Here is a 16,774-nt window from a genome sequence, read left to right on the forward strand (position 1 = left end):
ACTGAATCATGAAACTAGCTCCTAGGTACTCAGGTGAGAAATAGTCATTGAGTACTAGATTCTTTTCTGGCATCCAGCCACCTATATAAAAATAAAACCCCATGAAACAGCAGGTTGACTTGAAAAATGTCATTCTAGTTTGCTGCCACATAATCCACTTCTCATTTTGGCAGCACCATCTGAAAGGCGGTTTCGTTGTCTGGAGAAGTCTGCAAACAGATGGATGCAAAGACTGCCTAGTGTCTGATATAAATATACAAAATATCTGATAATTTAATCTAAAAGGCTTTAGTTATTTGGTATAATAATATACAGCAGAAGCCAAGAAAACAATGACCAGAATGTTGTCTTTTACACACTTATGACAGAAACTTCTGAAATGCTTCAAGGAAATCTGCAGAAGAGCTAAGACCTTCAACATCCAATTAATTATTCTTGCCATGAAAGTGGAATAAATGAGTCTCTTCCTCCTCTCCCTCTTCATGGTCTTCTTGTCCTTCAAACAGGTTGGTCTCAGAAGTAGGAATGACAATGATACGTGGGACTGGAGGCCTAAGGATGGAGTTCAAGCGTCTGTTTATTTGATTTTCCCCTTCTAAGGTACCTGAGCCTCTTCCTTTGCTGATGCTGTTCAAGCCAACGGGAAGAGAAGCTGCTTTTAAAGAACTGGTCACAAGTGCTTCAGGGGACTTCTGTAGGGCTGACCTCTCAAGCAGCTTCTGTAAGTAGCTGGAGGAGACCAAACTCTAGGGTTAAAACAACACTGTATCTTTAGCACCATCATTTGACATACAGTATAATGATTGTAGGTTCTCACCCCACTGAATCCACTATTTGAAATGTCTCATACCAGTCCATTAAATTTTAAGATGCCAGTTCTCTTGAGCTGCTTCCCCATTAACATTTGAGTCACTGTCCCAAAATGAAGTCAATATCACATGCCCAATGTATTAAAATGTACCAATTTGTCAGTTTTAGAAATGCACAACCTATACAAGACACCGAATAAAGTAAAAAGTTGCACATTTGATAAAACATTTTTAGAAGTGTGGAGGTAATTGACTTTATGCCATCTCATTCCATGATCAATGAAGAAGCTCATTCTGAAAAACATTATTTATCCATTACTAATTGTATGGTACCCATTCTGCCATAAGCTTTTGTGGTTATTTGGCTATATCCTCAGCCCCTGCTAATCAGTACTGCTCCACTTTCTTCCACTCCAGATATAACAAGTTACACCATCTAAGGATCTGACCAATTTCTTGTTTACTAAAAAAAACCAACAAAACCCCCTTCCGTATATAAACACAAAACACATATATATACACACAGAAAAAGGAAAGGACTTTTTTCCCCGTGTAGTACTAGAGGGATGTATACACTGCAATAAAAGAATTGTTGCATTACAATAGCTGGCCCAAGTAAACTGGCTTTGGCACATGTGGCTTGGACTATGGAGAAAAAAAAAATAGTGTAACTGTTCAGATCCAGGCTGGATTCCAGGCTCTGAGACCTTGTGGGTGGGGAGCCTGAGATCTACTCTAAGCCTAAATGTCTACATAGTTATTTTTAGTCCTGCAGCCTGACACTCAAGCCTTAGCTGACACAGGCTCTAGGACACAGTGCTGGGGGGTTTTCAATGCAGCGTGTATATACCCTCAAGACTCAGAATAGCATCTGCACCCTCCCTTAGTGTGCCAGTCCTGCATCAGATCCCTCAGACATGCTTTAAAATGCTATTTCTCATACATTTTAATGCATTTCAACCGATCACATCCTGGTACCTTTTTCTGTATAATGAACAATGAAGGGTCTCAGATTTACTATTTATTCCGTTTGATGCATCGTATTTTTAATTTCTCAAAATTCTATTTTCCCTGACACTACTCCAATAACATTGTCAATAGGTGTGTCCTGAGACGGTTCCTGTGTACCACATCCTGCCAGGAGGTGGCTCTATAACCGTAAGAAATACAGATAGTTCCCTATTTAACAAAAATACAGGAAAAAAAATTCTCTCTCTTTTTGGCTTCAGAAGTTCTTCAGCTTATATTCACTGATCTATGATGATTTTAGGATTATGAAGATCTATGATTTCATGATGACTATTTCAGTTTACCTAGAACTCACAAAAGATCACTCCAAAACAATGGCAGCTAGAGAATTAAAAACTTTAGTGTTAGCCATTCGCCACCAGAGACATGAACTTATAGTGAATATGGCTGCCTGTACACACAGTGCCCACCATCTTCCAGCTCTATGAGCCTGCCCGGCTCGTGTGAGCAGGCTGCTTGCTATAAATAACAGGGATCCTGCTCTTTCAAGTGATTCAACAAGAATGCTGATAACTTCCATCTCCACCGACTCGCAGGATGTAAAAAGCAGGGAGAACAGAAGCATGGCAAAATGGGGTGACAAATACATTAGCTCCAGCAGGATAGGTTGAGGAATGTTAGCACTGTAGCAGTCCTTGTCTTTGAGAGCTCAGGGCTTTCCAAGACAACGGGACATTGCTAAAAAAAGAACCATTTGGAGAAATGTTAAAACACGAGCCTTCAGTATCCCTTTACATCTTCTACCCTCTGTATACATAATCACTCCCCAGCAATAGGTCTTGCTGTAGTGCTATCCCCACTGCAGCTCAGCTTTTAATCTAGATATGTAGGTACAGTAAATATCGCTATCTGTTGGGAGCCCAGGTGTGCAAACCAGGTATGGGGACTGCCCTGCAAGAATAATATTGTTTGCCACCTGCACATACTTACTGTTCGCATGTTACACAGCCAACAAAGCCTACTCTTGGACATAGGTCACTTTCCTGACCCTGAAGAAAAGCTCTGTGTGGCTTGAAGCATTTCTGACCCACAGAAGTCGGCCCGATAGAAGATATATTCCCTTACCCACCTTCTCTCTCACATGTTGTAGTGTCATTCTAAAGTTGATGTGTTGTGGTGTTAGTCCATTTGTCTCAATCACTCCCAGTTGCTGACACAGTCAGGAAGCACTCTCCCCAAAACATTAGGGAGCTCTGAGAGGCATTGCGCCTGGGGTGGTAATGAACCACCATTCTCTGGCCTTGGCTATAAATCAACAGCCCACTGGCAATTGCATAATAAGGAATCTTGATCTCAACCAACTTGTGAAGGTATCTCATGGTATAATGCTTGACAGGACAGACAGTTTTGTTTTGTTTTTATTAAGGAGGAGCAGAGGAAAGTGAGACTATTTTCTCCCTCAAACTTTGCTATATTGATAAATCCACAGACAAAATGATCCTTGACCTGAGTATAACTGGCAGTTAGATCAAGAGGAAGTTTAAAGTGCTGCAACCCAAATCTGTTGTAGACAATCTGGTTGTGCTATCCAGCAGTCTTAGGTAAACACCAAGAGTGTCAGCATTGTGGTTACAAGGCAACCAGAAGACCTGATGTTGAAGTGCTCTCATTGATCATGAGAGGAAGATCTCTCCTGAAGGCTATTCAGACATGCTTATTCATGTGAGCAGCAAAAAGAAGGGCTGCACGCTCTGCACCTGGGACATACAATGTGAATTTCATGAAAGCTGCTACCTGTAGAATTATAAACCACATATTTACTGAGAGCAAGAAAGTGCAGAAACCCAGTCAAGGGCTACTTGTCAGAATTAATTGACAAAAATTAGCACAGACGCCACTTCTTCTTGTAGAGAACAGTGTGGCCATATTACAGTCATTAAAATAATGAATTACTATGGGTCAAAACATCTGAAGAAAGCCTCACATTTCCTTCCCTCCACTTCTTTCTCAGAAAAGATTAAATCTGAAGGTGGGGGTGACTGCAGGGAATCCCCTAACTCTTCTTCCTCTCCACCATCTTCAGCATTATGTTCAGACATGGATTTAGCAAGGGAGTTCCGAAGCAAGCAGTGGTCACCCAGTTTGGGTCCACTCCTGCTGTCAGAAGCTGGACATTTCGGACACTCAACCTTCTGACTGAGGGTTATATGGAGACTTTTTAAGTCAGGGCCCTTTTTCTACTTTCTTCTGCACAGAGGATTTGACCTTCTACTGTTTTCTATGGGTTCTAAAGCCAAAGACCTCAAGATAGCATGTCAATATACCTACTGGCTGCCTTCCACCCCAAGAGAAAGGAACAAACTGCATGTTTGAACACAGAGGGCCAAATCCTCAAATACTGTACATCAGAGTAGCTCCATTGATTTACACAAAAATACGCCACTTCACATCAGGTAAGAGCATGGCCAAAGTTCATGACAGAGGTAGCATTTGGCCCAAATCTCTTCTTCCTAGTCGCCCCTTCACTGACACCCAAGCAGACGTACTCATTGTCCATACTGGCTCACCAAGCTATATAATGCTGGCCTAAGTGGTGGCACTTCATCTCTGTCATTTTTTCGGTTTGTTTTTAAAAAGTGATGAAACTGAGTGATGCCATTTTTGCAGTGGCACTCCCTGGAACAAAAGGAAGCAAGAGGTATTACACCAACCTCAATCATTTCATTCACAGTGCTCAAGATTCCATAAAGCCTTATTATGACTCTTCAACCTGTAGAAATGTTTTAGTGGGCCAGATTCCCATTACCTTAAGGCCCCTTTACCTTTACCCTTTACCATAATAGCAGAGTAAAATGGCTTTAAGTAGAAATGAATTTCATGTGCTTTGATTTTAAATCTCTTTTGCATTGCTTTAGCAGCACACGGGGGCCACAAAATCAAATGAGGATCAGGCCCATTATTTATGCAGCAGTGCATGAAACTTTTATCAATGAAAGTGGAGGATCCTGCCTCAGAGAACTGCCATCTAAACAGATAGCATAGAGATGGAGTGCAAACCTGGGATCCAAAAGCACAACCCAACACCGTGCAATTGTCAGGGATGCGATCATTCTTACACTTTAAAAAAATATATATTTCCTGTTGTCTGCTCTAATGCTTTACAAAGGGGAGGACTAAGGTTTTACAGGCCTTGTGGAAAAAGTGATATAAAAAGAGACATGTGAAGGAAGAGAGAGTTAATGCATTCAAAAGGAGGGAGATCAGGTTACTGTGATTCTCAGGATATCTTCTTACTTAAGCTATGTTGTCTCTAGCAAAAGAGCCAGAGATCCAGAAGGAAAAAGAAAGATGACAGAACCAGGTGACAGTTTTTATGGGGTATTGTTATGTCAGTTAGACATGTTGTGGGTACTTCCATGAAAAGCTGGTTACCTATAAACCTGGGAGTACCAGCCAACCTATTAGCAATTTTATGAGTCTTATGCCATTGTCTACTGATGGTATAGCACTGGCATATTTTTCCATGTCATTCACAGCAGTACTGTATCTGGAAGTCCAGTCATACTGAAGTGTTAGCAAGAACTGATTTCAGGGGTGATATGAAGTCATCTTCCAAAGTTCCACCTCTGGAAAAGCAACACTTTGAGAATGACACCAAACTGCAGCAGTTTGGCTTGTCGTTTGGTTGCATCCATAAGAAATGTGCTCAGTACTCACCATCTCCAGTTTCAGTGAGAGAAGGGGGGCAAGCTGGCAGACTTTCCCACTCTCAGGGAGAAATGGGAGTTTCTCTCTCCTCTTCCCCCTCAATAAAGATAAAACACTGTTTTAATGTATACTAAAATCAGCGCGAAAAAAAAGACTTCCACTATTTGTGAATCAGTCTTCAAACCCTAATTGTCTGCCACAGCACGGAGGTGAGTTCCTTCAATTTGGGAGAGGGATAAGATGAAAGAGGGCTGGAGAAGGTAAACATGCTGAGATGAATTCAGGTGCTTAAATTCATCCTCACTAACTAAGCTACATGTCACCATTTGGTCTGGCTTTGGAATGGGAGGTTGACTTTCCAGCAATGGCAAAACAGCCTGGAAAGAGTTACAACATTCACAGGCTTGTAATGGTTGGGTGGGGGAAACCTTCAAAACCACAAATATGGTTTGGATCCTCAAGATTTATACACCTGAGCATGAAAGTTGAACGGATAGACCTGAGAAGACTTGCCAAAGAAAGATCAAATCATAAAAATAAGAAGCAATTAAGTCCTCCTTTTACCTTTTCTTCAGTTATTACATTGCAGCTGTGGGTCTTCAGTAGCAGTTCCCTCTTCTCCTGTCTTGGACATGATGAAAAAGAATTACTTCTGGAAAGCTGCAGTTTCTTATGAACTGGCTCCACTGGGTCAAGCTCTATATCACTCCAAGCCTAAACACCAGGTGAGAATTACTTCAATTATATTCTTTCCAGATTTTAAAATTTTCTCTTTCACTTGCTGGTGATGGGATTGCTTTTCTATAAAGACAAAATGAGGGTTACCTAAAAAGGGTTGTATATGAAGCCCTAATGAATCTCCCATTAGACACGATTTATTCCACATACTCTCCAATCTTACTTCTCACCTGAGATTTGTCTGTTTGGATGCACTACATGTTACAGACTCTGTGCTTCCATTTTCATCCTGACTTTTTAACTCACCCTTTGATCTCTGAGATATAATGATGCATGTGGTATTTTGGCACCTAGGCATTAGATATCCAGTAGCAGAAAAAGAGCACAGTCTGCAGTGTGGGCAAATGCTTTATTTTTCCTCATGTCTGACCAGGAAACAAGCTCAAGCCTGATTTGCAATGATCCAGATATTTAGTTTCTGGACCTATTGTGACAAATGACATGCTGCTTTTTCATTCAGACAAAAGGTAGAGACCTATCCGTTTCCCACATGTATTTAAAGTAGGATTTGAAATGAGATCCACAAAGGTGTGAAACTCAAATACTTTAACATCACTGGTTTCCTTAGCTCCCTCAGCTATGTTTTGCATTTCTCCTTCCTAGTAAGACTATAACTACAGATGCCATTTTATTCATCTGAGAAGTGTGCACAAACACAGACAAGAGAATCTGTTTCATGCAAATAGCTACATTGACTACGTGGTGCTTCCAACTTATCCATTAGCAAGTATGTTCCAAAGCTTCACCATGAATGGCTACCATGGAATATTATAAAAAGCTACTAGGTTATGCTTTTATTTCAAAAGGCATCTGCACAGCTGCGCTGAACTGGCATTCTAAAACCATGCATCCCATCAGTTGCTGAAAGATAAACTGCCTCTGGCAGTGTTAAATCAACACACATTGCATTATGACAGCAGCAGCAATTTTGTTTGAGACCCATAAGCCAAGGTTAGATCCAAGGGCTGACACCTTTAAATGTTATCCTCCTACGGCTAGAAAGTGGAATGCTCTAAAACAAATAAAACCTAACAACAAACAACTGAGTTCACAGACAATTAATACTGACTAACAGAATAAAGGAAACTGCAGTGAGTTTAATTTCTACTCATCCTTTAAAAAACAAACAAACAAACAAACAAACCAGTTTTCAAAGGGAAATACAGGACAAAATGGAAAGCTGAAAGGAACAGAAGAATTCACAGAGAAGTCTTCTTCTAAATCAGTCAAACAAACAAACAAACAAAAAACCCCCAAAAAATAAAAACACCCTCCCGTCAAATCTTATCCCCAGAAAAAATACTTTTCCAGTGACATCCTTACATGAGCACTATGTACAACTCGTGACTTAGGCCTTGATTTAGCAGGACTTATACAAGTGCTTAAGTAATGTAAGATTATTCTCACCAGCTTAGGCTGCTGTATAAAATATGTGAAACATTCTGACAAAAAAACCAGGTACATTTTAAGCAAATGTTAAGCAAGTGCTTAATACTAAGCATGTGAATAGTCTCAGTGACTTAGCTGGATATGATCGTATAGCAGAAAACGTACCTATTTTTCCTGTCAGAATGCTTCATGTATTTTATACAGCAGCCCAGGTTGGTGAGAATAATCTTACATTACTATCCATCCTTATGAGCAATACCTTCACATATCTTCCCTGTAGTCAGATACTTAATGGACTACCAGTGTGAAGAAGCTCAATGAGCAAAAGTTTTTACATTTAATTTACACTTTAAGCAGAATTACTTATATTTTAAAGCCACTTCTGTTGCCATGGCATCTGTAGCACTGCACTGTAAATATAAAAGTGAGCGATTCATAGAGATGGTTCAATAAACAATTGCTACAATGTTTCTCCCATGCTAGGGTCTTTCATCCTACCTTAGTGCCAATTGATTAAACACCAGGTTGAACAGGAAAGCCTTAACATTTTCCCTGAAAAAAATAAAAAACCTCTGGGTCCCATACACTTATAGGGCTCATCTACACTAGCCCCCTCCTTCGAAGGGGGCATGTAAATGAGCCAGATTGGAGAATAGCAAGGAGATGCTGCGCTGCATAAGCAGAACCTCATTAGCATAATTCCCGCTGCATGGACTTCGAAGCGGTGGCAAGGAGTGTAGCTGTGGGCACTTCGAAGTATTTGCGCAACTTCAAAATTCCCTTACTCCCAAAATGTTGCGTGGGTACTTCAAAGTGCCTGTGGCTACACTGCTTGCCACCATTTCGAAGTTCATGTGGTGGGAATTATGCTAATGAGGTGCTGCATATGCAATCGTAAAAGCACTGGAGTTAGTTTAATTATTGCAGTGAGACATTGAGGGTACAGACATCCTCTCAAGTAGGTTTGGTTCAGCTGGCTGGTTAGTGCTTTTACGTGACAGAATTTTTGTATGCCTACTAAAAGTTTTCATGATCTCAGTCCTGAAGTAGGAATATTATTTGACCACACAGAAGAATCTCAAAGGGAACAGATAGTCTCAAGTCAGTGGATGTGAGTTTAGGCATATAGTTTCCTGAGGCTGTCTAAGTAGTGCTTTCCAGAGAAATGGTGCAACTTCACTGGAATTAGTGATGTAACAGCTTTCTAATGTAAAGAAGGGACAGGTTATGATTACTTTGTTGTCCTGATTTTTCAGAAGACTAAAATGTCCCAAGTTCACACTCTTCACTGAGGACAGATCTAAATGAATAGGTAGATGGATTGTAAGGTGGACAGAAAACTGGCTAGATCATTGGGCTCAACAGCTCAATGTCTGGTTGGTGATCGACATCATGTGCAGTGTCCAAAGGGTTGGCTCTGGGGCTGCTTTTATTCAACATCTTTATTAATTATTTTGATAAGGGGATGGATTGCATCGTCAGCAAGTTTGCAGATGACACTAAGCTGGGGGAGAGGTTGACATGCTAAAGGGTAGGGATAAGATCCAGAGATACCTTGACAAATTGGAAAAGAAATCCGATGAGGTTCAACAAGGAGAAGTGCAGAGTCCTGCACTTAGGACAGAGGGACCCAAGCACTGCTACAGGCTGGAGACTGACTAGCTAAGCACCAGTGCAGCAGAAAAGGACCTGGGGATTACAGTGGATGAGAGGCTGGATAGGAGTTCAAAATGTGCCCTTGTAGCCAAGAAGGCTAATGGCATATTGGGGTGCATTAAAAGGATTTAAGAAAATGATTATTCCCCTTTATTCGGCACTGGTGAGGCCACATCTGGAGTATTGCATCCAATTCTGGGCACCCCATTATAGGAAGGATGTGGGCACATTAGAAAGAGTCCGGTGGAGCACAACAAAAATGATTAAGGAGCTGGCGCACATGATATATGCCGAGAGGCTGAGGGATTTGGGTTTATTTAGTCTCCAGAAGACATGAGTGGTAGCAGTCTTCAACTACTGAGGGAAGTTCCAACGATGATGGAGAGAGAAGCTGTTCTCAATAATGAAAGATAACAATGAGGAGCAGTGGTCTCAAGTTGCAGTGCGGGAGGTTTAAGTTGGATATGAGAAAAGCCTATTTCTAATAGTTGGTGGTGAAGCACCAGACTGGGTTACACAGGGTGGTGGTGGAATCTTCATCCCTAGAGGTTTTTGTATGCTGGCTGAATCATCCACCAAGGGCTTTGTCAAGTTGGGATTGGTACTGCTTTTAGAAAGGGCTGGACTTGATGACCTCCTGAAGTTTCTTCCAACCCTATGACAAAGTGATAAAATGACTGCATTTTGTCTACAAAAAGTACACATCTCATGACATTTACTAACTTGTAATGGTGGGAGCTTCTGCCCAAAATACTAGTGTAGGCAACATTTGTGTGTCAAGGACAAAATGCTGTATAACATCAAATATGACACTTAGTCTCCTGAATAAATGTAAGAAACTGCAGGTTGGTGATGTAACAATTCCTATAAATAATAATTTAGCCCTTGTTATTAATTTTAATTAAGAGAAATTTTGCAGTATATACATTGAGTAAAAGCTAGGGGGAGGGGTTATCAACTATTTCCAAAAGTGTAGTTCTAAAGTGAAAGGCAGCTGACTGACAAATTTGTAATTGTGTTCTATTATATCTGTCATCATGATCTCTGAATCCCTTCCAAGAGTGAATTAAGTGACATGACTAATGTATGTCATCTGTGGTTCTTGCTATATTATTTGCTTGTATTACAGTAGAATCTAGGAGCCCAATCACAATCCAGGAAAATGCAGTACAAATTGCTGTAAAGAGCCAAAAAGATAGTCTCTGATCCTGGGGGCTTATAATCTAAGTTGGCTGGACTGCTGAATATCTTACAAGACAGAAGTTGCCACTCCAGTGGGATGTCCAACTAAAATAGCTGAATGGTATGCCTGGAAGAATTTCAAAAACTTAAACACACCTTGGGCTTGGCTATACTTGCCCTCAACTTCAAAGGGGGCGTGGTAATCAAGGTCACAGGAGAATACTAATGAAGTGCTATGGTGAATACGCAGCACTTCATTAGGCTAATTTTCCCCCGTGACAACTTCCAAGCGTCAAACTTGGAAGTGCTGGCATGCGTGCAGCCGTAGGCAGTTTGAAGTGCCCTCGTGCTACTTCAAAGACCCTTTATTCCTCAAAATTTTGATGGTTCGAAGTTGCTGCGTGGTAAAATTAGCCTAATGAAGTGCTGCGTATTCACCGCAGCACTTCATTAATAATCTCCCATGGCCCTGATTACCATGCCCCCTTTGAAGTTGGGGGCAAGTATAGACCCAGCCCTTAAGTTGGTCTATAATTTTAAATGATAGATTTGATTATGGTCTTACCAACAGATCTTTTCTTAAGGGACGTAACTTTAATTCTCTATTTGTTTTGTGGTTAGTTCCCTCCCCCTCCTCCAAGATTTTCACAAATTAAGGGCCTGATCTTGAAACTAACAGTGTGTGAGAAGAGAGTTTTGCAGTACAGAACCCTACTGACTTCAGTGGGGCTCTGAGCAAGTGCAGCACTGTGTGCTCTTCAAGTGCAGAATAAAACCATGGTGTCCCTAGGGGTTATAGTGGATCACAAGCTAAATTTGAGTCAACAGTGTGATGCTGATGCAAAAAAAGCAAACATGATTCTAGGATGCATTAACAGGTGTGTTGTGAACAAGACACGAGAAGTTATTCTCCCGCTCTACTCTGCGCTGGTTAGGCCTCAGCTGGAGTATTGTGTCCAGTTCTGGGCACCGCAGTTCAAAAGAGATGTGGAAAAACTAGAGAGGGTCCAGAGGAGAGCAACCAGAATGATCAAAGGTCTAGAGAACATGATCTATGAAGACAGGCTGAAAGAATTGGGCTTGTTTAGTTTGGAAAAGAGAAGATTGAGGGGAGACATGATAGCGGTTTTCAGGTATCTGAAAGGGAGTCATAAGGAGGAAGGAGAAAACTTGTTCTTCTTGGCCTCTGAGGATAGAACAAGAGGCAATGGACAAACTGCAGCAAGGGAGGTTCAGGTTGGACATTAGGAAAAAGTTCCTAACTGTCAGGGCGGTCAAACAGTGGAATAAATTGCCAAGGGAGGTTGTGGAATCTCTATTGCTGGACATATTTAAGAACAGGTTAGATGTCTATCAGGGATGGTTTAGATAGTAGTTGGTCCTGCCATTGGGGCAGGTGGCTGGACTCCATGGCCTCTTGAGGTCCCTTCCAGTCCTAGTGTTCTATGATTCTATGAGGTTTGGGAGCGAGGGGGTTTGAGGGGGATGCAGGAAGGGGAAGATGGTAAGCAGCCACTCCGGGGGATGCGAGGTTCCCCAAAAGAACTTTTTTTATTCTTAATACTATTCTGCCTGGTCCTACCGTTATGAAGTTTACAAGGCATAGGCCCTATTGAATTCTACCTGACAGATAAGGAGCAAAAAGATGGAGAACACCATTTTCATAGTTTTAGCTAAAATATACATACACTTCTGTAAAATGACTGTGATTGTAAATGGTGTGCTTTTTGCACATGGCTTCTCTCTACATGGTCACAGCTATACCCCAGGGAAAGCACAGGCTGCTAGGCCACTCAAGAGTTCACATCTACACAGTCAGACAAGTCAATCAATAATGTTCTGGAGCACGGCTAGTTAATATGCCACAAAGAAATACTTTTGTTTTCCCAGGGCTTTCAGAAACTGATGCAAAAAATATGATTTTGAAAATATTTCTAGAGTTAACTAGGGATCTGACTTGTCCTAGACAAGCTACTTTTATACCCGGTTTCCTCCATGGAAATAAGAAAGGCTTACTGCTTCTCCAGTGGAAACTGATGAAATATAACTGCTCTTGTTCCTGGAGGCAAAGGAGCGACGACTAGAAACAGAAGCCCTGAATGACGACTCATTTACAGAGCCTGATGACAGATCGCTCTTTGATACCCGTATGAAAAATCGCAAACATGGAACAGCACTGCGAATGGTTTTCCTGAAAGGGAACAAGAAAGTAAAAATTAGTAGCTGCTTACCACCACCAAACTAGCAGCACTGTTTGGAATACGATCTGACAGAAATGCTTGCTGTTTTGTAATCTCAATAGTGTTTTTGTTTTATGAAGGTTAAAGATTAGCTAGCAGTAGTTTGTTAGGGCTTATACAAATTGTTAATAAGACAAAAGGGAAAGACATCAGGTGGTGTCAATGGCTTTAAACCAAAAGGTCCACTGCAAGGCAGCGTTGCTGAGTAGCAAGAACTTAAAATAAAAGGAATTTTTAGTACAGTCAGTTCTCAATATAAGTTGCTCTGATTAAGTTGTTTCACACTTACACCATTAAAACTTTGAGAAACAGGATGTAAAAATTCTTCACACTTAAGTTATGTCATTTAGAAAATGGAAAATTACCATACCCTCCCAACATCCTCTGCGACGCTTCTCTGTCTCATACTGCACTAGGATAAAAATGGTTTAAAGGGTACTTTGGGTTAGGATCATTTCTTCAAATGTTGCTTAAAATGTCCTGCCCATGCAACTGCAGAGCTCTTCTCTAATTTCAGTAGTGCTTAGTGGTTACAGGGATCTTCCCCTTTGTACCTCACTGCAGGACTAAGGCCAAAAGCTAGGAGGAGAAATGCAACCACTTCTTTGCTATGTCTGCATGAATCTAACGAAGCGGGTCTTTGCCCACGAAAGCTTATGCTCCAAAATATCTGTTAGTTTATAATGGGTCACTTCCACCTTGCTGAATAGACCTTGTCAGCTCTGGCCCTCCCTTTTACTGGGACCCCACTCTTTAAATACCCCTCTGAAACGCACCCCCTACTCACGCAACTGTTGAAGCAGGTCTTTGCTCACGAAAGCTTATGCTCCAAAATATCTATCAGTCTATAAGGTGCCTCAGGACTTCTTGTTGTTCTTGAAGATACAGCCTGACACAGCTACCTCTCTGATAGTAGTTCACTCGGTTTTCCATGGGTACTAGATTTTTCTCAAGCACTCTCCCAACACTATTCAGTCACTAAAGCTGATGGCCACCTGCTTATTAAACATAGCTGCCTGTGAATTTCCAGGAAAAATTTAAAGGTCTATTTTAATTTTCCAAAGACCTGAATAGCTTTGAGTCAGGTTATCTGAGAGAGCACTGGCGTCATTCTTCTCTCAGACTGCCATTGGGACACACTGCAAAGCCAAGATTCTTCCAGAACTACCTGAGGAGCAGGTGGATTGAGGAACAGAGATGATTGGAGTAGGACATTGCAGCTAAAAATAGATTTTGAAATACACTTTAATAATGTATATTTTAGAAATTAAAACTGATGGAGGTTGTGCTGTGTACTTATAGGAGGAGGATTTTTCTGTAAATTCAAGTAAAAGAAAGGAATCAAATTTCATGTCTCAATAGGGTGAGCATATCTCCCAAGGCCACATATGGGACGGGGTGCACCAGTGTTCCCCTCCTCCTCCAGAGCCCGAGGGGGCAGCTGTGGCGGTTCCTCCTCCCTCCTCGAGTCTTGGGGAAGCGGCAGGGATGGGGCAGCCAAGGGGAAAGCAGGCTAACCTGCTGGCTCCCTCTGTTGCGGACAGCACGCACTGTGCTCTAAGGCCAGCAGCTGTGCCAGCACAGCAAATACGGGACAATTAGTCCTTTTTATAAAATAAATCGGGACAACGGGACGGATGGTCACCCTCTGTATTGAGTACTTGTAAAGTACTACTAGAGAATAAGCTATAGACCAAGACTTCTTTGTGGAAGTTATTTGGTGAATAATTTTGAACAAATCCATTTACGAAAACTGTGATCTGCTTAATAAAGACAGAATGGAAAATGTTGGCAATTTGCTCTGGATGAATCAATCAATCAATCAATCTTTTTTAAAAAAAAAAAATCACAGTGAAAGTAAGAGTAATAATTCTAAAATGAAATGGAACGCTAAACTTTCTTAAAAAGATGTTATTTCCAGTGATCTCAATCATGGAGAACTTGTTTTTGGTCCTGGGTCATCAGAATTTCAAGTCTAACTCTTATTGTACTCAAACATAGCTGGTTCAAAAATGAAAAGCTTTTTTTCATTGACACATAGAGCAAAAAACTGACAAAAATTTGTGACCAGTTCTAACATTGTGTTCCTGGTTTAACACCGCGATAGTTCTGGTGATGAAATAATCTTTTCAAATTTGTTCAACTTCTGGGAATCCTACAAGAAGTCAATATTCAGATGCTGCCAGATGGAGCAGGGCCACATCTACACTAGCATGTTCTTTCGAAAGATCCCACAGAGCGCCTACACACAAAAAGGGTTCTTTCAAAGAGTACAGTGCTCCTTTCAAAATCGCTCTTCCTTTCATGTTTCAGGAAGAGCGCCTCCTTTCAAAAGAAGCTTTCGAAAGAAAATGTATGCTTTGCAGGCCCCCGCCTTTTGCTCCGTGGACTGTTTTTTCAAAAGACCAGGGACTGTGTGGATGCTCTCTTTCGAAAGAGCAGGTCGCTCTTTTGATCTGCTTTTTTGCGTATGGATGCACTCTCTCAAAGAAGTTCTTTCGGAAGAGATCTTCCAGAAGAGCTTCTTTCAAAAAGATCTCTGTAGTGTAGAGATAGCCCAGGTACCTACAGTTAAATTTTAAGAAGAAACATCTGATCTGACCAACTAATGAGGTATTTACTGGACCTCAGCAAGGTTAAAAAGACAATACATGTAATTAATATTAAAGAAATTCCTTACATTATTATGACTGTAATTGGAGTGAGCAATATTTTTTCTATTACATACATTGATATATTTTTATTGTAAATCAAAAAATTAATTTGGCATGTTTCATTTCTTTTTTAAAATTCATCCCACTACCAACAGAAATTCTCAGCACAAGGAAACATCGTGCACTGTGGCACTGAGTATCACACTATCATTTTGAACTGTGCATGAACTCTGTTGTTCATTATTCACTCTGACTCGTTAGTACCATCCAAACATATCAGAGTCAAGGAAGGAAAAGTTGATTTCACTCAAGTCTGAAGATCAAAGACAAAATTGTTATATTCATTGCCAAAAATGGAACAAAATGTCTCATCTTTGTGATATTCAGAGTTGGATGGATGATTTGATTAAGCAAACCCATTTCACCATTAATGAATTATCCATAAACAGACTTTGATCTTTGCAGATTCACTCAGTCAGACTTCTTGGGGAATAAAACAAAAAAAGCAGTCATGTAGCACTTTAAAGACTAACAAAATAATTTATTAGGTGATGAGCTTTTGCGGGGCAGACCCTCTTCTTCAGATCTGGGATAGTCTGAAGAAGTCGGTCTGCCACATGAAAGTTTATTCCCTAATAAATTATTTTGCTAGTCTTTAAAGTGCTATATGACCACTCTTTTGTTTTATGAAGGTACAGACTAACATGGCTACCGCTCTGTGACTTCTTGGGGAATGATATACACAAACATTTTCATCAGTGGATTGCTTGCAAACTATTTATTGTGTCTACTTGTTTGATCTTTGTAATGTTCTATTTGGTCTACATGATGAATTTTCCTAAGTGACACAATATTGCTTCTTCTCTGTGTGGATAATTCTCAGACCCATAAACTGCTTTCACAATGATTTCATGAACACTTTTGGTATCAGCGGTCATGAAGATACAGGAGAGGTGGAATTTTCAAGAGTGCTCAAAAGCAGCTGAACTTGCTCTTATTGAAATGAATGGGATGTTACCAATTACTTCAAAGAGAATAAAATTAAGACAATGCTGAGCACTTTAGAAAAGTCTCTATTCTATAATGGTTTGGTTCAGGAATTCTATTCAATGTACAAGGACTCTCAGAAACAGTTCCTACAGTATATTGCTTATTTAGAGAACAGTCATTTCTCTCTTTACAAATATAAATATAGAATTATGGAGAGGGGAGGGGCTTTGGGTCAGAAATTCCAGCTTCATATTATACTTGGCAGTCTTGGAAACCTTCCCTCTATTTCCACAAACTGCTAGAGGCTGGTGATTTCTGCAAATAGATGGGGAAATCTGACATATCCCTATAAGCAGGCTGGGCTGATGCAATTCCAAAAAAAAAGGAGACTCTGGCAATTTTTAATTCTTCATTAGTTCTTCATTATTAATAGTTACAT

General features: G+C 40.6%; 1 protein-coding gene across 1 annotated transcript in view; it reads right to left on the reverse strand.

Annotated features, from left to right (window-relative positions):
- Window positions 1-425: 425 nt before the first annotated feature.
- The window catches only part of LOC142012788 (melanopsin-like), a 72,507-nt gene continuing 56,158 nt past the window's right edge, over window positions 426-16,774 (reverse strand). Inside the window, exons 8-10 of the mRNA XM_074993588.1 lie at window positions 12,468-12,642; window positions 6,051-6,200; window positions 426-746 (exon numbers count right to left, since the gene is read on the reverse strand). Coding sequence (XP_074849689.1) covers window positions 426-746; window positions 6,051-6,200; window positions 12,468-12,642 — 646 coding nt within the window. The remainder of the gene's footprint in view (window positions 747-6,050; window positions 6,201-12,467; window positions 12,643-16,774) is intronic.

Source organism: Carettochelys insculpta, chromosome 4, assembly GCF_033958435.1.
Source record: "Carettochelys insculpta isolate YL-2023 chromosome 4, ASM3395843v1, whole genome shotgun sequence".
Classification (NCBI taxonomy): domain Eukaryota; kingdom Metazoa; phylum Chordata; order Testudines; family Carettochelyidae; genus Carettochelys; species Carettochelys insculpta.